This window comes from Danio aesculapii, chromosome 5 (genome assembly GCF_903798145.1).
Source record: "Danio aesculapii chromosome 5, fDanAes4.1, whole genome shotgun sequence".
NCBI classification, from domain to species: domain Eukaryota; kingdom Metazoa; phylum Chordata; class Actinopteri; order Cypriniformes; family Danionidae; genus Danio; species Danio aesculapii.
In genome coordinates, this window is record NC_079439.1 from 70,787,067 (window position 1) to 70,807,982 (window position 20,916).

The 20,916-nt window shown below is 35.5% G+C and overlaps 2 protein-coding genes across 5 annotated transcripts in view; one reads left to right on the plus strand and one right to left on the minus strand.

The window, feature by feature from the left end:
• The window catches only part of sftpbb (surfactant protein Bb), a 298,486-nt gene that overhangs the window by 215,974 nt on the left and 61,596 nt on the right, over nt 1-20,916 (plus strand). The window lies entirely within an intron of this gene.
• smtnb (smoothelin b) overlaps nt 1-20,916 on the minus strand; it is a 133,660-nt gene that overhangs the window by 44,266 nt on the left and 68,478 nt on the right. For all 4 annotated transcript variants that reach the window (XM_056458823.1, XM_056458821.1, XM_056458824.1 and 1 more), the window contains 3 exons: nt 19,978-20,032; nt 16,526-17,023; nt 5,810-5,883 (listed from right to left, as the gene is read on the minus strand). In XM_056458823.1, coding sequence (XP_056314798.1) covers nt 5,810-5,883; nt 16,526-17,023; nt 19,978-20,032 — 627 coding nt within the window. The remainder of the gene's footprint in view (nt 1-5,809; nt 5,884-16,525; nt 17,024-19,977; nt 20,033-20,916) is intronic.

Below are 20,916 nucleotides of genomic sequence, written 5' to 3' on the forward strand. Positions count from 1 at the left end.
CCTTCAAATCATGATCCCTGCTGTGTGTCTGGAGGCTTTCTCTTTCTCCTGTCGCTCTCACACAGATATTAATCCCTCATTTGTGAAGAATAGCCTCGTGAAGCTGCTAATGAAGCGTCTGTACTGATCCTTTAACCAGATTACCACACTGCCCCACATCAGTTACAGACGCAAAGAGAATTACCTGCAAAAAACACACTCCTTCTAATGTTTCCCTTTACTTCAAATATACAGCTGGGAAAAATGTATTAAACACATTGTCATGTGTTTTTTCTGGGAATAATATTACTAAAGGAGCTGTAAACATGGAATTGAACCACATTTTGGTAAAAACTCAGACAATACAAACATATAAATCACATTTGGAAAATTTGTTATGTGTAATAACACTGAAATGACAGAAGGAGAAAGAGCTGAACTACTGAAATGTATTTAATACTTGATTTAAATGGCTTTTATGGTGACAGCAGCTTTAAGACACCTCTCAGATGGAGAATAAAGTCACATGTATTGCTCCTGCACTGACTTCAACAGTGTGTAAAAATCCTGATGCTTCTGTGAGTCTCGTCTATCAAATCTGAGATCTATTTAGTATTTTATTTGCCATTCAACATCTTGATTTTCTTTCTCTGAAAGCATCTGAGAGTCTCCTCGGCTGTGTTTTGGATCATTGTCCTGCTGAAATGTCCACCCTGGCTTCATCTTCATCCTCCTGCTAATGTAGATGTTGGACTGAAGCAGCTGATATTCATTACACTGATGAAGGGCAGAGGGTTGCTGAAGAACTACTGAGAGATTTCAGCTGCTGTCTGGGCTTTCCCTGCCTTTCTACACCTCCCTTTCTTCATGTGTTCAATACTTTTTCCCTGCATCATTTCTTTTTATTACGCATAACTTCATTTTTAAACTAATTAGATTTGTTTTCTTTGCATATATATGGATTTCTTTGGTTGTTACCAACATCTGGTGAAAATTTCAAGTCAACGGCACCTTTAGAAATATGTTTTCTCAGAAGAATTATTATGTTTTGAAATTGTTACGGTGGTTCATTCCGCTGTGGCGACCCCGGATTAATAAAGGGACTAAGCCGAAAAGAAAATGAATGAATGAATGAAATTGTTACTTATTTCCCCCACTGTACTTATTATATTATAGCCATGTCAATAAATGCTTTTAACCTTATTCACTTATTTTTCAAGTGCCTTGGACTGATGATTTTTTATGTATATCTTTAAGAATCATTAATTACTCCAAAGCTCAATTTGTATTTACTATTTTTCTTAAAGATTTTGTATATATCTTGCAGATAATATTAAATAAATGAAAGTTTACCTAAACGTTTAAAAAAAGGACACTTCAAGGTGTCAAATTAAAAATGTAAGTGGTTGTTTGTATAATCTTTTGTCACGCTTTAAAGAAAAAAACTGCAATAATTTTGAACTACATTGTGACATTACACTAACATCCCATTTAAACGTAATGTATTTCTAGATTTACTTTAATAACACTTAAACCTAAAAGTCAAATTAATATAAAAAATGCTACAAATTAAATAAATAAAAGAAAAAAATAAATAAATAATCAATACATAGTTACAAAATAATTCTATAAACAAAAACAAAGTAAATAAAAGTAACTAAAAAGTTAAATAAATAAATAAATAAATAAATAATGGCCTTCATGAGGTTGTTTTATATTTTAAGCACAGACTAACATCATTTTATATATTATTATTATTATTATTATTATTAATATTACTATAAGGTTAAGATTACAATATATAAATATGTTTTATAATTTTTTTATTTGATCACCAATGCCTTTCAGTATATTTGTCAGCAGAAAATAAAATGAGGATATTGCAATAAAGATGCACTGTAAAGTTCAGCTAACTGAGTTTAATAAATGCAAACTATTAAAAGTACAATCAAGCTTATTACTTCCCTAATAAGGAAATTTAAAATAAATAAAAAAACTATACATAATAAGTGTTTGTTTTATTTTATCCATCCATTCCTGTTGTTCTCAATGCTTTATAGATGTGTAAATGTCATCATTTTAAATGATTATTAGACTCTGGACTCTTAAATACTGCAGTATACATCATTAACACAGACTCATAATGGTAATCAAACACACACAGATTTTTAATACATTTCAATTGTATTTAAACCGAATTAGAGTCACTCTGAAACATTCTGGTATAGCACAAACACGACTGCTAACAATTCAACCTGTTCGGTGTCTGTGATTTTGGTGACTGGAAACGTATTTACGAGACAAATTCAAGTAAACCACTGGTGTGCGAGGTGTTGTGTTTTATTCACACGTGTGCGAGGTGTTGTGTTTTATTCACACTCGTAAAGCTGCTGCTTTTAGAGAGTGTGTTTTCTTCCAGTGTTTCCATGTCTGTTTTTTTACAAGTTTGGTTTTCATAAAGACGCTTATTTATGGTCAGTCGTGATGTTTTATACTGGTTTAAAGAAAACAGCTCCGTATTAGGGCTTATTTTTGGTAACGCAAGTTGCTTGTGTTGCCTGCTTTTCTTGTGAGATCTGGCAACACAGCTCTCTCTCTCCCTATGGACTGTATTGTATGAGATCCCAGAAACCACAGGGGCTGATGGGGAAAACTACAGTGGATGTTTGCAAGTATGTTTTGTAAGTAAAATCTTTAATATCATGAAATCAGTACTTTTCTTCCACAGGTATGCATTCAATTGATCCAAAAAATTCCCATAACATTTTGTTTTCAGGAGAAAATCTCATTTCTTTTAGTTTTGTTGAATCTAAAATATTTTTTCAATGATATATTTTCATATATTTATTATTTATTTTAGTTTTGTTCGAAATAAACAAAAATATTTAAATTTTTTTTAAACCATTAAGGACAATATAATCAAATGGCCCATTTCCACTGAGTGATACGGCACGGGTCGGTACGGGTCACTTTTATCAGGCTTACGTTTCCACAGCCAAAAGGGTACCAATGGTAGGCGTGGTGTACGAAAGTTTCAGTCAACGTTAATCTCGCTCAAAGAAATGTCTGCAGTAAAGCCGTACAGGTCGTTCACATATCATATGAGAAGCACTTCTCACAACACAGATGCTTTACACACATCAATACTTGTGTAAATGTTCATTACTAACCTTTCTATGAACATGATTTGATTATACCTGCAGATCAATAATCGAAATAGCCTACTGTAACGTCTGTAATTATATAAAATAAATAAATAAATGCAACATATATGAACACTTACAGCCCCTTACGATCTCCGATATGTTACCAATTACAGATAAACTACACACAACAGACATTTAGTCCTTATTTGGCTTCAAAAACAACACACAATATAGCCCACAGTCAGTGCAAACCTCTCATCTGTGTCTTTAATCTTCACCAGCACATGTAACCTCTGTTAGAGAGTAATTCCGTCATTCCCAGTTCATAATAGTCCAAAAGGTTCATTCATTTTCTTTTCGGCCCTTTATTAATCAGGGGTCACCACAGCGGAATGAACCGCCAACTTATCCAGCATAAGTTGGCCAGCATAAGCGGATGCCCTTCCAGCTGCAACCCATCACTGGGAAACACCCATACACTCTCATTCACACACATACACTACGGACAAATAAGTTTATTCAATTCACCTATAGCACATGTGTTTGGACTGTGGGGGAAACCGGAGCACCCGGAGGAAACCCACGCCAACACGGGGTGAACATGCAAACTCCACACAGAAATGCCAACTGGCCCAGCTGAGGCTCGAACCAGCGACCTTCTTGCTGTGAGGCGACAGCGCTACCCACTGCGTCACCACACCACCCGTTGGAATAAATGAAAGCTGTTGGAATATCAGTTGTTGGAAAGTATGTATAAGGTGTCATTTATAAGTTCTGTGTTAAAGCTTATAATACTGCAACACCAATTAAATCAATTCAAACAATAAAATTATTAAACATAAGGAAAGTTCTACGCTGTTTCAGCCTCGCTGCAAACTCAGCACCATGGGAGGTGGGGCGTTCTCTTTCCGTGCCCCCAAACTGTGGAATGCTCTTCCCACTAACATTAGGGATGCTGGTTCATTAGACGGTTTTAAGAAGCTACTTAATACTCATCTTTTTAGGACTGTTTTAATTTGTGATATCTTTTATTTTTACTGTGTTTTTACCGTATTTTCTTATTGTTTTACTGTGCTTTGTTGTTTTTCCTTTCTTGTAAGCACTTTGGGTTTCAGAAAAGCACGTTAGAAATAAAATATATTACTATTATTTGAAATTTTTATCGATCCACTATTGGACAGTGACAACGTTTACATGGACATCAGTAATCGAATTATTTGGCTTAATCTAATTAAGACAATAATAAGATCAGGAAGTTTATATGAGTTGCTTTTTGAATGTTCCTTATATGATCCTGTTTTACATGTTATAACACATAATTCGAATAACGTCATTGCGTGACCGCGCTATCCACGTATCCTCCGGAGTTTTATATAATTTCAGGCGTTTCATTTTTAATTTGTCGACTTTAACGGCAGTTTGGCACTTTTACTTTCATTCAGGAACATTTCATGCATGCCCCCTGTGACAAACGAGATATTGGATGAAGTTATGAACTGCTGGAAGAGTGTAGTTCATTCATTCATTTTCTTTTCGGCTTAGTTACTTTATTAATCCGGGGTCGCCACTGCGGAATGAACCGCCAACTTATCCAGCACGATTTTACGCAGCGGATGCCCTTCCAGCCACAATCCATCTCTGGGAACATCCATACACTCATACATACACACATACACTACGGACAATTTAGCCTTCCCAATTCACCTGTACCGCATGTGTTTGGACTTTGGGGGAAACCGGAGCACCCGGAGGAAACCCACGTGAACGCAGGGAGAACATGCAAACTCCATACAGAAGCGCCAACTGACCCAGCCGAGGCTCGAACCCATGAGGAAGAGTGTAGTTTTAATGGAATTTCATACCACACACTGAATGGGAAAGAAACCTCCGCATTTCACGATGCAGGTGTCTGTGGTCTTCACTGACTCAGATAATAGTGTCAGACAGCCGTGTGTGCATAGACTATCCTGTCGCAAAACGCAGCGAAAAGTCCTACATGACTGTAATAGTTCGATTAAAGTGTTTACATGTCTGCACTTCAATAATGCGACTAATATTGGCATACTCCTTAATCCGATTTCTCTTTAGTTCGATTATGACCTTAATCTAATTAAATTAATCAAAAATCTCTGTTTACATGGTAGACTTTTAATCAGAGTATCGTCTTAATCGCATTAAAATCGAATGATTGGTGTCCATGTAAATATACTCACTGTTGCCATATGGCAACATATCATAAAGCAGTGTTTCTCAACCACATTCCTGGAGGACCGCCAGCTCTGCACATTTTCCTTGCCTCCTTAACCAAACACACCTGATTCAGATCATCAGCGCATTAGCAGAGACTGAAAGACCTGTAATGGGTGTGACAGACAAAGGAGACATCGGAAACATGCAGTGTTGGTCGTCCTCCAGGAACGTGGTTGAGAAACACTGTCATAAAGTATCTTAAAAAATTATTTTCCCCAGTTTTTTTTTAAAACACTTCAAGTTAAGCCATTCTAATAAAAGAAAAACAGGCAATTTTTTATTTAGATCAATCATAATGCGTGAAGTAGAGCGTCGAGATTTATTTTATTACTAAAAATGCACAAAAATCGAAACTGAGTAGGGACAGCCAAAGCCTTATCTGCATGCAAACGCAGCATCTTTTTGGGTTAAAAAGGTTTGCAAATGTTAAATACCTTCACAGAGGATCCGGATGAGAGACTCGAGCTGGTCACTTTGAACGGTGTCGCTCTTAAACCAAGAGTCAGCTCTGGGGAACACAGAAAAAAAGCAGAGCAGTTAAGACATTTACAAGATTTAGAGGAGACTGAGCTTCTTAAGAACGTCTAATGACGGCGTTGGGTTTGAAAACATCGTGCCACCCTGAGAAATATTTACACAGCAGTGTTTAGATGTTGAATAGAGCTTCAGTCAGAGTGGATGGAGGCTGAAGTGGAGCCTTTAGTCTGTTATGTAAGCTGCCACAATGGCACCACATAGGGCTCATAAATTAGCATGGTGGCATTACTGCTAATGTAAACACCGCTCTGCGCCCTCCATGGTCTGCAGTGAGACACAAGCGAACAGATATCAGCATGAAGTGTACAGATTAGACATTGTACAGAGTGTATAAGTTATTAACTTCATTTAATAAAATAACAACTATGATTTTAATGCATTATTAGCATTAACTAAGAAATTAACATCACCTACGATTAATAAAAGCTGCTGGTTTTCAATGTGAGAATTTTTTATTGACATTTCAGCATGTAGTAGGCCAGATTGCCATGTGAAAATGTTCATGCTTGAACTATTAGGCTAGCCAGCTAAGTCTCCAAGTAAAAAGAAAATATTTCTCATTTTCAAAAATCCTAACTTAAAGATGAAAATAAAAATGTATAACGCTATTTAAAAACGGTTTACAAGAAAATAATCATCAAATTTATTAAAATGCTATTATTAAAATGTATTTCTAATGTACAACTAATCATCAACTCAGTGAAAAACACTTGCTGTGTCTACAATACCTGACAAAAGTCTCGTCGTCGATCTCAGTTGTAAGAGCAACAAATAATAACTTGACTTTAGTTGATCATTTAGAAAAGATGCAGAAGGTTGATTTTTCTGATAATTTATCTGTTGAGCTGCATCCCAATCATCACAAATACTGCAGAAGACCTACTGGAACCCACATAGACCCAATATTCTCACATAAATCAGTCAAGTTTGGTGAAGGAAAAATCATGGTTTGGGGTTACATTCAGTATGGGGGCGTGCAAGAGATCTGCAGAGTAGATGGCAACATCAACAGCCTGAGGTATCAAGACATTTGTGCTGCCCATTACATTACAAACCACAGGAGAGGGCAAATTCTCCAGCAGGATAGCGCTCCTTCTCATACTTCAGCCTCCACATCAAAGCTCCTGAAAGCAAAGAAGGTCAAGGTGCTCGAGGATTGGCCAGCCCAGTCACCAGACATGAACATTATTGAGCATGTCTAGGGTAAGATGAAGGAGGCATTGAAGATGAATCCAAAGGATCTTGATGAACTCTGGGAGTCCTGCAAGAACGCTTTCTTTGCCATTCCAGATGACTTTATTAATCAGTGATTTGAGTCATTGCAGAGATGTATGGATGCAGTCCTCCAAGCTCATGATGGAGTCAGACACAATATTAACTCTGTTTCCACTGCAGCATGACCACATATTCTATACTGGACATTATTGAAGGTTCAGTGACAAGACTTTTGTTTAAACAAAGTCAGACCTTACTGTACTGATTAAATCAATAAAAATAAACACATGATCATATTTTATTTGAGCCCTTTGCCTTTCATATAAGCCACTTCTGATACTAAATGAACAACTAGAAGCCAAGTTATTATTTTTTATTTCTAAAACTTGGAAACTTGGCAACGAGAATTCTGTATGGTAAAATAATTGTAAAAAAAAAGTTTATGTTCATCACGTGAAATTAAATGCCAATATGTAAGTAGGGGTCTGCAGTAATGACAAAAAAGTTTAGATTTTTTATTTGAACAACAATAATTAGGGAATATTTTGATGTGTGTTTTAGTTTTTGTTTACTCACTGGTTTAGCTCAATCATAAATTTTGACCCTTAAAGTACCCACTGACTAGCATATTATGAACAACCAAGGATTATTAACTTCTCATTTATTTATCTAAAGACAGAAATTCACCTCATATAAGTTAAGAGTTTTGATTTTTGGGTCAACTACTCCTTTAAAAAATGTATGAATTGTACATCCAGCAAATAATTACAAAAATCTCTCCAATCTAAGGACACACATGTGTTTTCTGTGCAAGCAAAGAAACGGAGATAAAAGAAGACCTCAAGACAACTTGGGGATTTTTTTTAAAGTTAAAAGTCATGCATAAAAAGCTGTAAAAGATTTGACACTGAAGTACAACAGTCAAACAAACATGTCCATCTAATGGATGCTGGAGGCAGCAAAGTGGAATGGAAAAATGTATTAAACTGTGTTTATAACTTCAGAACTTAATACGATTTTTTAATGTCACTTTCATGTTTCATCCTAAGAGATCTGGTTCATTTAAACACATAAAACCGTCAATAAATTCCCAATAAAACCAAATACAACGAATCAAACAATGGAGCTGTTCCTTAAATAAAACAGTGCCTCATTTAACGCTATCTTCCCTAGCGAACGATTACGCGATATGGCAGTGTCCTAATGTGGTTCAGTCTGAGGGTAAACACTCTTTTACTGCAGGTCTATAGCATTAAATAATTTCCACCGCCTGCAAGACCTTTCAGAGTCAAGGATGAGCAAAGCACTTCCAAAAAAGGAAGACCTGACAGAGCTGTGGCACAATGACAAATAAGGCCCGTTGATGATCCTGAGAAGAGACAGACAGACTGAGGGAGATATGATAAAACCAGAAGAATAGTGATTGTGTTTATGCATCAGGCAGACCAAAGAGGGTGAATTATGATTATATGACGGGCCCTTGGGCACATATGCCAGTAAACTACAATTCAGGGGTTATTTTATGCATATAAACTGTGATGCATACAGTTAGCTACAGTACGTATGGTGCACTCGATAACAGTGTATAAGACGTAGCTATTTTTGGATGGGAATTCAACAGATATTATATATACATGGAATAGCGGGAAACAATTGACTTATAATGACTAATAAACACACACAAATATATACATATGTTATATATACACACTACCTGACAAAAGTCTTGTCGCTTATCCAAGTTTTGGGAATAAATAATAATAACTTCTAGTTGATCATTTGGTATCAGAAGTGGCTTATATGAAAGGCAAAGGCCTGATTTGACCAAAATAAAATATGATCATGTGTTGATTTTTAATGATTTCATTAGGACAGTAAGGTTTGGCTTTGTTTAGACAAAAGTCTAGTCACTGAACCTTCAATAATGTCCAGTATAGAATATGTGGTCATGCTGCAGTGGAAACAGAATGAATATTGTGTCTGACTCCATCATGAGCTTGGAGGACTGCATCCATACATCTCTGCAATGACTCACTGATTAATAAAGTCATCTGGAATGGCAAAGAAAGCGTTCTTGCAGGACTCCCAGAGTTCATCAAGGTTCTTTGGATTCATCTTCAATGCCTCCTCCATCTTACCCTAGACATGCTCAATAATGTTCATGTCTGGTGACTGGGCGGGCCAATCCTGGAGCACCTTGACCTTCTTTGCTTTCAGGAGCTTTGATGTGGAGGCTGAAGTATGAGAAGGAGCGCTACCCTGCTGGAGAATTTGCCCTCTCCTGTGGTTTGTAATGTAATGGGCAGCACAAATGTCTTGATATCTCAGGCTGTTGATGTTGCCATCCACTCTGCAGATCTCTCGCACGCCCCCATACTGAATGTAACCCCAAACCATGATTTTTCCTTCACCAAACTTGACTGATTTCTAGAGAACAGATAGTTCAACAGATGATTCATAAGAAAAATCTACCTTCTGCCACTTTTACAAATGATCAACTAGAAGTTATTATAACTTACAACTGGGATAGACGACAAGACTTTCGTCAGGCAGTGTAGTTATGCCAGTAAACTACAATTCAGCGGTTATTTTATGCATATATACAGTAGTGTGACGTAGATTAGCTAAGAGTATGTATGGAGCATATACTGTATATATACTTGATAACAGCGTTTAAAACGTTGCTATTTTTAGATGGGGAATTCAATAAATATAGCATACACATGGAATAACTGCAAACAAATGACTTATAATGACTAATACCCACAAACACGTTCTATGTACACTGTAATGAAAAATTCTTGCCGCCTTAAATTTTTTAGTTAAATCAAATGCAAACTTTTTTAGTCATCTCAACTTACATCAATCAAGATGATTAAAAACATTCAAACTTTGCATAACTTAAAGATTTGAGTTGAAACCTCATTAACTTATTCAAATAAGTTAAAGCAAGATAAAAATATGTGTTGTCTTGACCTTTATGCATTTTTATGCACCTTTATCTCTTGAATTTTTTTACAACATACTTAAATATACTACATATCATATACCTATAAATAATGAATGACAAAAGTATTTTAAATATTTTTTAATAATGCATAAACTGTTTATTAAGGCAATTATGTGCTTCAACTAAATTATGCACAACAATTATGCAAGAAATAATTGAAGACAGGACATTGCATTATTTTTTTAAGAACGCAATGACCTGCAGCCAATCATTTCCTACATAATTGTTGCTTTGTTGGTCATGTTTTGTAGTGCATTATACTTTCTAAAAGTGTAATAATGAAAGTATACTTTATAATGCGTTACACCTGGTCACAGTTATTAGGAAATCAAACAAAGTGCGTAACTGCCTTAATAAACAGTTTATGCATTACATTTTTTACAGTGTACTTTTATAAATTTACACATTATAATATACATAAAGAATTACAAAAGTATTTTTAATATTTTTTAATAATACATAAATTGTTTATGAAGGCAATTATGCACTTTGCTTGACCTCATGAATAACTGTAACCAGTTATAATCCATTTTAAAAACTTCATTTTTCCTTATAACACCTTTAGAAAGCAAAATGCACTACAAAACGTGACAAAAAAACCCAACAACAATTATGTAAGAAGTAATTGACGACAGGTCATTGCATTATTAAAAAATTAATGCACACCCATGGTGATGATTACATCTCGAGTTTGCATTATTATCTAAGAATTCAGTTAATTATTCTGCTTAAATTACAATTACCACACCTACAGACTCTCATCAGATCTTGCTTTTCAAGATACTTGTGTCCTCAAGTGTCTTCTGTGTGGTAGCACTACTTTCTTACACATCTCATCCAAAGCCTTCTGTTGTGTTTTAATGTGATTTAACTGCTGTAGCTGTGAAATAACTCAGATCATGTGATATGGAGTTGTAATGCACTCAAAACCTGCCAGAACTACTTTAGATGTGCGTTTATATGACAATAACAGCCTTAGAATGTTCATCGGGCAATTAGAATCAAGCATTTAACAGCCTTTTAATTAAGTTTGATGCATTAATTATTATAAGAATACTTAATGCATTATACATACAAAAATGTTCTTAAAGTACCATTATTCATCAACAAAATTGAATTACTGCAATACAAATCAAATTTCAAATTAACTTTTAACAAGTCACAGAGAATAATGTTAAGATTTATTAACGTTTAATCATTTAGCAGATGCTTTTGACCGAAGCGACTTACAATTAAGGAGGCATTCAGTGATTCAACAATCGAGGCAATACACACAAGAAGTGCTAGTTATACTAGTTGTACTGTTTTTGCTCAGAGAATTAAGGGGGATGAGTAATGAGGGGGACTGTTTTTATTTTAAACCCAGAAGAGTGGGTTTTCTACAGGTGGTTTGTCAAGCCCACTCACCTGTGTGAGGCACACTCAGAATTGCATCATGTTTTTAATCTCAAACACACTGTAAATGTATGTTAATGAACAGTTTCAGTATTTTTTTATGATTAACGAGTGTTTTCTGTTTATTTACAGTTGTGAATTGCATTATGGGATGTTGATCTCTGCTCTGTCGAACTTTTGATGTTGAAAATTCAACTCTACAGTTTAACAAAGTGACTTTTATTGACGTTTTCATAGTTTGAAATAATATAATGTATAATATATGGAGGAATAAGTCTGTAAAACAGCAGAAAATGTGCTGCAGTTTATTACAAGGTGTTTGTAGTGTAATATGCAACACCAAAGCCAGACAATATAGCACTGCAAACTATTAAAAATGTTCATAAAAGTCACTTTTTTGAACTTTTCAAGGTTAAAAGGTAAAAGATCAAGGTCACATGATGCAAATAAAAGCATAAATAAATGTGGAAAAGTAACATGGATGACAAAATATGCAAAACTTACGATATTTTTACAGTACACTAATAGTTAACTCTGAGTTTCACTAAATGCAAAAAGGACAGCCTGTGTTTTAATGCATTTAACTTCATTAAATCTCATGTTTTCCACTGAAAAGGAAACACAAGGGACGAGAGGATGCATACTGTACACACAGAATGTCGAGAAAATCTTTTTGGTGGAACTGTCTCTACTACATTTGTAATTAAAACAACATCCAAGTGACTCGGGTTTAATCCTCTCCCACTGAAAGCAACCACAAGCCTTTCCACGAAAAAGATTATTTTCAAGTTTATATGCAAAGCCACTAAATGGACTTACTCATGCATTACTTGAATCATAGAGGAGGAATGTATGGAAATATTTTCATTTTAAGGGGTGAAATTTCCAAAAATGGCTGCCAAAACTGAGAATATGCACAGCTTGCACTTTAATTTGTTCCATCAGCTCATAAAAACATCTGTGAAATGCATGGTACTGTTGCTTTCCAAGTCATTCTGATCATCTTTCAGCCATCTCTGGCCTTCTATTTTCCTCTTTCTAGGCCTGCGACTTAAACGATCGGCGCGGTTATCTGCAAATGTTGAATAATGAAATCCTTCTACTGCGATTTATATTGTGGTTTAAAGCTAAAGAGTGCAAAAGCATACTTAACGGTCGATTTAAGAAGCCCTAAAGCGGGTCTGTGTGCTCAGAATTCAGTGTGAAGACATCAAACGCTCTGTGAAATTCATCATTTTGTGGTTTTATGCCATTTCAGGTTTGGTTTCTGTGCTGTGTAAAGATGCCACAAGTCACTTTTGATCTCCAAAGCTGCATTCATTTGATAAACAACACAGTAAAAACAGAAATAATATGGAATTATTTGATTTAGTTGTGCTGCTTTTGCAGAATCCATGGAAAAATTTGTTGTTAGAATTTTTATACAAGATTCGCACTTTAAGCCAAATGCCAAATTCCCAGAGTTTGTGCTGAAAACGGTGAACTTCAATTACCCCTAATAAAGACATCAAGACCATAAGATCACGCACTACTGATTTAGACCCAAGTTATGAAACACATAACTGGATAAACAGTGTTCTTACACCTTTTCCAAAGTAAAATTTAAGCGCTTTTCAAGCATTTTCAGGTGCATTTTAAAGTATTCCAGCACTTCACAAGTGTGGCAAATTACATATTTACATACATAATATAGTATATATTTTCCCAGAGATGGATTGTGGATGGAAGGGCATCCGCTGCGTAAAACATGTGCTGGATAAAATGGCGGTTCATTCTGCTGTGGCGACCTCAGATTAATAAAGGGACTAAGCCGAAAAGAAAATGAATGAATATAGTACATACTATATACACTCACCGGCCACTTTATTAGTTAAAGTGGTACCTTACTAGTACCGGGTTGGACCCCCTTTTGCCTTCAGAACTGACTTAATCCGTCGTGGCATAGATTCAACAAGGTGCTGGAAATACGTCTTGGAAATTTTGCTTCATATTGATATGATAGCATCACACAGTTGCTGCAGATTTGTCGGCTGCACATCCATGATGTGAATCTCCCGTTCCACCACATCCCAAAGGTGCTCTATTGGATTGTGCTCTGGTGACTGTGGAGGCCATAATGAGCCCAAAGTGTGCCAAGAAAATATCTCCCACACCATTACACCACCACCACCAGCCTGAACCATTGATACAAGGCAGGATGGATCCATGCTTTCATGGTGTTGATGCCAAATTCTGACCCGACCATCCGTATGTGGCAGCAGAAATGGAGACTCATCAGAGCAGGCATTGTTTCTCCAATCTTCTATTGTCCAATTCTGGTCAGCCTGTGTGAATTGTAGCCTCAGTTTCCTGTTCTTAGCTGACAGGAGCGGCACCCGGTGTGGTCTTCTGCTGCTGTAGCCCATCCGCCTTAAGGTTGTACGTGTTGTGTGTTCAGAGATGCTCTTCTGCAGACCTCGGTTGTATCGAGTGGTTATTTGAGTTACTGTTGCCTATCTATCAGCTGGAACCAGTCTGGCCATTCTCCTCTGACCTCTGGCATCAACAAGGCAATTGCGCCCACAGAACTACCGCTCACTGGATATTTTCTCTCTTTCAGACCATTCTCTGTAAACCCTAGAGATGGTTGTGCGTGAAAATCCCAGTAAATCAGCAGCTTCTGAAATACTCAGACCAGCCCGTCTGGCACCAACAACCATACCACGTTCAAAGTCACTCAAATCTTCTTTCTCCCCTATTCTGATGCTCGCTTTAAACTGTAGCAGATCATCTTGACCATGTCTACATGCCTAAATGCATTGAGTTGCTGCCATGTGATTGGCTGATTAGAAATTTGTGTTAACGAACAGTTGGACAGGTGTGCCTAATAAAGTGGCCGGTGAGAGTATATTAATAATATAATCCTAAACTAATTGTGAAAACAAAAAAATTACAATAACAAAATGATGTTAGCCTGAATGTCTTTGTTCACATGACACGACCAGTTTAACAACAATGAATAATTTACTGTACCTCAAATTTTGTACAAAGTCTGAGGTACTTATTGTTTTCATAGCTGTGAAGCACTCTATCACACACATTTGACAGATAGAGAGCAGTTTTAATTCAATTCAATTGACCTTTATTTGTGTAGCGCTTATACAATGTAGATTGTGTTAAAGCAGCTTCACATAAAAGGTCACAGTAAATAGGAACAGTGTAGTTCAGTTTGTAGTGTTTAAGTTCAGTTCAGTTTAGCTCAGTTCAGTGTGGTTTAATAATCACTACTGATGTTACTAATGTTTTTACAAACATTTTATATAAAAGCTTTTCTATCACCTATTTTTTTAAAGTGGTCATATTGAAGCCAAAGCTCTAAAGACATCAAGGATTAAAATGGAGCTGAAAAATAGACAAACCATAACAATAGGAGTAAAACAGCAAGAGTATTAAAAAATAATGTTTAGAAATTAACATTTTAATAAAACGGAAAGTAATATTGAAAGTGACAAACAAGCCATCCTGATATTCCAAAAATAAAAGTCTGTGATATTCCATGTGAAATCCCATCACATTGCTGTCCATTTACTCTCTTATATGTGATTTACTCTTATCCTAAATGTGTCTTTCATATATCTCTTTCATTTTAAGTTTATATTTATTTTATTTTCAAAGTGCACAGCATAATTTAAATAAAAAAGCACATAAAATCACTAAATAAAACTCCAGAAGTTTCATTTTATGCAAAAAAGCAAAAAGATTTGTTTGATTTAGTTTGAATAGTTAATGTTTATTTTAATATAGAAATTATTACCTATCTGATAATTAGGCAGATTATTATGAATGCCGAGCACTTTATCCAAAATCTAAGCACTTTTCAAAGCTTGAAAACACTGCATTAAGATGTAAAAAAAAGCAAGGATTTCCAGCACCTACAGGAATCCTAACACCAGTACTAGTTTTAAAAACGCCATCTGATCCGAGAGATTAGACAGGGATTTTCCTGCATAGAGAATTACGAGGTGGTCACCTCCATAAACTAATGTACCACCACCTCCACTTTCCACAAAAATCAGGCAGGCAGAGGCGCTAAAGCACTGCTCTTTTATTTAATCTCATTCTCTGTTAGCATTTTTAAATAAGATACAGTTTTTTACTTGATAAGATTATAAGAATAACGCAAAATGTGTTTTGTTTGTGGCAAAAATTTCAGTATACAATATGAAACCTGTATTATTACATTTTCAAATGATCTCTGCATTTACTGTACATATTCATGATTGTTTATTTTCTCCTAAATTTCTCATGAATAAATTATATATATATATATATATATATATATATATATATATATATATATATATAGAAATGCTCTCATATTTATGCATACAAATGTTCTAAACAACGTAAAGCTTTATAGTTACAGCTCATCCAAAACAATCAATTTGATTTGATCTGAGAAATTACAGAAGGTTTTTCCTGCATAGAAAATGACATGTCACTTCCATCAAATGTTGTACCACCTCTAATGATTGGGATACTTTGGGAACGAATATGGCATTTTCAAATTATCTCCACATTTACATATTTACGCATATTTATTTCTCAGAGACATACACTTCATTCAATGCAAACTATTATAGTTACAGTTCATCCAAACCCGTATTCAGCTTAAAGTGACATTTAAAGGCTTAACTAGATTAATTAGGCAAGCTAGGGTAATTAGTCAAATCATTAAGGTTTGTTCTGCAGACAATTGAAAACAAATATTGCTTAAGGAGGCTAATAATATTGACCTTAAAATGGTTTAAAAAAAATAAAAACTGCTTTTATTCTAGCTGAAATAAAACAAATCCGGAAGATAAAATATTATAGGAAATACTGTGAAAAATTCTTTGCTCTGTTAAACATCATTTGGGAAATATTAGAAAAAGAAAACAAAATTCACAGCACTTATTCCTAGCACTTATTTTAAGAATGCATTTGATCGCAGAAATCAGAGCTGATTTCTCACCTGTTCTCTGTGGAGCGGCAGCTGTGATGATCCGAGGACTCATGTTTACGGCGGTGGAGGACGATGAGAGTGAAGAATGTGACGGTGGGTTTCGTCCATCTTTGATCTCGATGCTGAGGAAGGTTTTCATGCTGGAGTGGTGGGCTCCTGCAGATGATTCTCCCTCAGGAGTCTGCACTTCTTCTGAAAAACCACATGCACTCCTGACATTTTGACTGCGACTCTCTAAGCCGCCCACTGCTGCACGTGATTGGCTGGAGAGCAGTTTAGGCTGGGCTGACATCATGCTCTCGCTGACATTCCTCCCTTTCTTTGGGATGGAGGAGGAACAGGACAGGGTGTCCCGGGACTCGTCTGCTGACACTGTGTTTGTAGAATGAGAGAAACTAGGAGCGCTTCTAGGTGCGTTTGGGACGGGTTCGGTGAACCTCAGCATCCGGTCACGAACAGAGTTGGCACGAATAAAGGGCCCAGAGTATGCCGTCTTGTTTCTAAAATCTGAAAAGAAATTATTCAGTTATTAAATAATGGATATGGTAGCACTTTATAATAACTACACACTATCAATCATTTATAAAGCATTATCATAAAGTGAATTCATTATTTGTTAAGCATTAAATCTACATTAATAGACATTAGTAAGCAGTTTATAACTACAGCTACAGATGTTGTATCCTAGACTCAGGGTACACCTATTTCAACTTCAAATTCCAGCATTTTTCAAGCTCTTTCAAGGTGCATTTTTATGCTTTTCCAGCACCTAAAAACCACGGTAAATTACATTTATATAAGCTGTATGTACTTTTTAATATATAAATCCATTCTGCTATTTTAAAAAACACAACATGGCATTTTAACTTAAATTGTAGAATACTTTGAAGCATAGATTTATTGAGATAAACCCCAAAAATGGTAAAAAAATAAATAAATAAATCAGATGTGCCATTATTTGTAACTTTAGGTGGTCTCTAAAACAAAATCTGTCAGTGTTTTCATTCTCTCGTACCCAGACCTTTACATTTTTGCGGCTGTAGCCCCCTATTCATTTGAAGGAAGGCATTGACTGAGTGATTGACAGCTGACATTAACCAATCCATTCGTGTTGAAGAGCAGTGGGCCAATCAGAAGAGCTTTAAGGTGGGGCAGACATTGCGGGCTTTGTTTACTGCAGCAAGTTGACATGTCGACTGTTTTAAACTATTTCTGAGCGTTGCATTTGGCATTTTTAGTGCAAATATGCATTCTGCGTGTATGTCTCCTAAATACGAGCTTGCGGTGCACATTTTGCAATGAAAACTGGTCGCACGGCAACAATTTTATGCACTCCCAAATATATTTTGAGCTTGCATAAATAAAAATAAAGGCGCAAATGCAACCAAAACGGTCACAATTTCAAATTCAAGCAGGTTCAAGCACTTTGTCCAAAACCCAAGCACATTTCTAACCTATGTTAAAAAGCAAGCATTTTCCAGGATTTCCAGCACCCGTACGAACCCTGTAGACTTAAGTAGGGCCAGACAAAATTACATGTTTTGCTATTTCTGCACAGAGTTTTGTAAAAAAAATCAGGGGATTTATGTTGAATGATTTTTGGGAGTATCATAACTAAAAACGTAATGAATTAAATTAAAAATAATACCTTTTTAACTATTATTTAATGTTTACAATGCAAATCCAATTAGATCCACTTATTTGGTAAACAAAGCAAGTCTCTCATATAATAACTCTACTAATAGACAGAAAACTTTACAAACTGTATTGTAAATAAATCATATAAATAATTTCATATTAGTCAATAATATTACTGTAATTAATTTAAAGACTGAATAAATATAAAATTTACACACATTTACACAAGTAAATAAACAGAATCAATGATGGGCTAAAAATCTACAGAAATCTGTGGATTTATGTGCATGCAGATTCCGTGTGGGCCTCCTTATATAAGCACATGTATAATGTGCTTAATGATTGTGTTTTCATAATTTAATGATTCGTTTTCTATTGCCAAGTTATTTAAGAACAGTGTTTTTTAAAATCATTCAGAATGCGTCAGTAAATAATTAATTCAATTAACATTAACATTTGTATATCTTATTATTCAAGCATATATTATAAAGTTGGGGTGGCGCAATGGGTAGCGCTGTTGCCTCACAGCAAGAAAGTCGCTGGTTTGAGCCTCAGTCAGTGGGCATTTCTGTGTGGAGTTTGCATGTTCTCCCTGTCTTGGCGAGGGTTTCCTCCGGGTGCTCCGGTTTACCCCACAGTCCAAACACATGGCCTATAGGTGAATTGGTTAAGCTAAAACCCATCACACATCCATATACACTCATTCACACACATAAACTATGGTCAATTTTAGCGTACCCAATTCACCTACAGTGGATGTCTTTGGACTTGTGGGGGAAACCGGAGCACCCGGAGGAAACCCTCGCCAAGACAGGGTTGTGCCACTGTGACACCCGTGGTATTGGAACGATTTCATTTTAAAATCTCTAATATTTGATTGCAGAATTTAAAGTCTGAGAAATCCTTGAAATCTTGTTTGAAACAAATGTTTATTTATTTGTTATAATCTAGAGAAGCAAGAAAGTATGAGTTAAGGGTTATTTAAGCCAACAATTAAAAAAAATATACAGGAGGCTAATAATTCAGGAGAGCTAATAATTGTTCACCTGTAAGACTTCAAGACTTCATCTGTATTTGTATTTTGCTCAAAGATGCATATATCATTACTCTAAAATAAATAAAAATGTCTCAACAAAGAAAGTCCAGGCAGAAAAAAGGACATGAAGTCATCATAAAAGTAATCCATGTGAACTGACTGCTTTAATAAAGCCTTCTGAAGAGACATGATGATATATATATAAAGAAGAGATGTAATTAAGCCTTTCAGTCCCGTATAAACACTGATCAACGCACCCGCAGAGCACATCAAACTGGCTTCGCCGTTTCTAGCTTGACAGATTTTTAATTTCTCGCTGAAGCACCTCTTTAATTCCCTCTTCATTTAATTTCACTGTGTCTAGTATAAACAGTTGTGATTGTAAGGTTATTAGTTCCCTCTCATGAGGGACTTTTGGTCCCTAGGGGTCATGCAGGATGTTTGGGTTTCTTTAGAAAGGGGAAAGAGCCGGACAGACTGATTAAAGCATTAAAAACACTGGGGCCTCTAAGCTTGTGAATGTAATAATGGCCCTATTAGGTCATAAGGAAGAGTCAAGATCTTGGGATAATGCCCGCTTGACTGCGAGGAGGTGACATCTTCATACTTTAAACAAAAGCAGAAGGACATTGACTTGGCCACGGTTGCTGCTGGGGAAGTCAGATTCAAATGGAAAAATCCAGAGTCTAATTATAAATAATAAACATATTCAGTTACACAAGGACAAATCTATTTTTAGTTGACCTTCGGCTGTGGTTTTTGTATGTGGGTTTGCTGAACAGCTCACCTGTATCCTTGCCATTAGTAAGGGATGTCAAGAAAGTGTCTCGACCTGATGACACCTGATGGAAAACAAGCATCCAAAATCAGCTTTTCGTGACAAAATAACACAGAACAATGCAATTTTATTAATACATTAATAATATTTTATTTAATTAATATATTAATTATCAATCATATTAATATTACTTCATTTTTTAAAATCAAACCATTTTAAAGTAATTAATACATGACACTTTTAATTAATGAACAATTTTTAATTGATTAATTACTGTAATTTAAAGGTTTAAAGAAATTCCACCACTGTTTCCACACAAATATGAAGCGCCGACTGTTTTGAATCTTTTCCACGTGTCAAATCACATTGGAATGACTTACAAAAATGATGTGACACTGAAGACTGGAGCAATGATGCTGAAAATCCAGCTTCGACATCAGAGAAATGAATTACATTTCAAAATGTATTAGTTTCATAACTACAGAACAATCTATAGTAATATTGCCTGTTTTAAAGTAACTAATACATGATACGCTTAATTAATGAACAATTCACTCTTTTTTAATTGATTAATTAAGTGTAATTTAAAGGTTTTTCTATTCAAAGAAGAAATTCCACCACTGTTTCCACACAAATATGAAGCACCGACTGTTTTTAATCTTTCATCAGTGTCAGATCACATTATTATGACTTAGGCTACGTTCACACTGCCAGGTTTAGTGCTCAAATCGGATTTTCTTTCTCAGATCTGATGTTTTTGCATGGCTGTTCACACTGCTCTTATAAATGTGGCCAATATCAGATTTGCAGTGTGAACAGATCCTGTTCCTAAACTGACCCGCATGTGCAAAAGTACAATTACGGACAGCACAAAATGTCTAATTATGCACACAATGTATATACTGTATGAAGTAATCATGTTGTCAGATCATGCTTGTATGATTATTG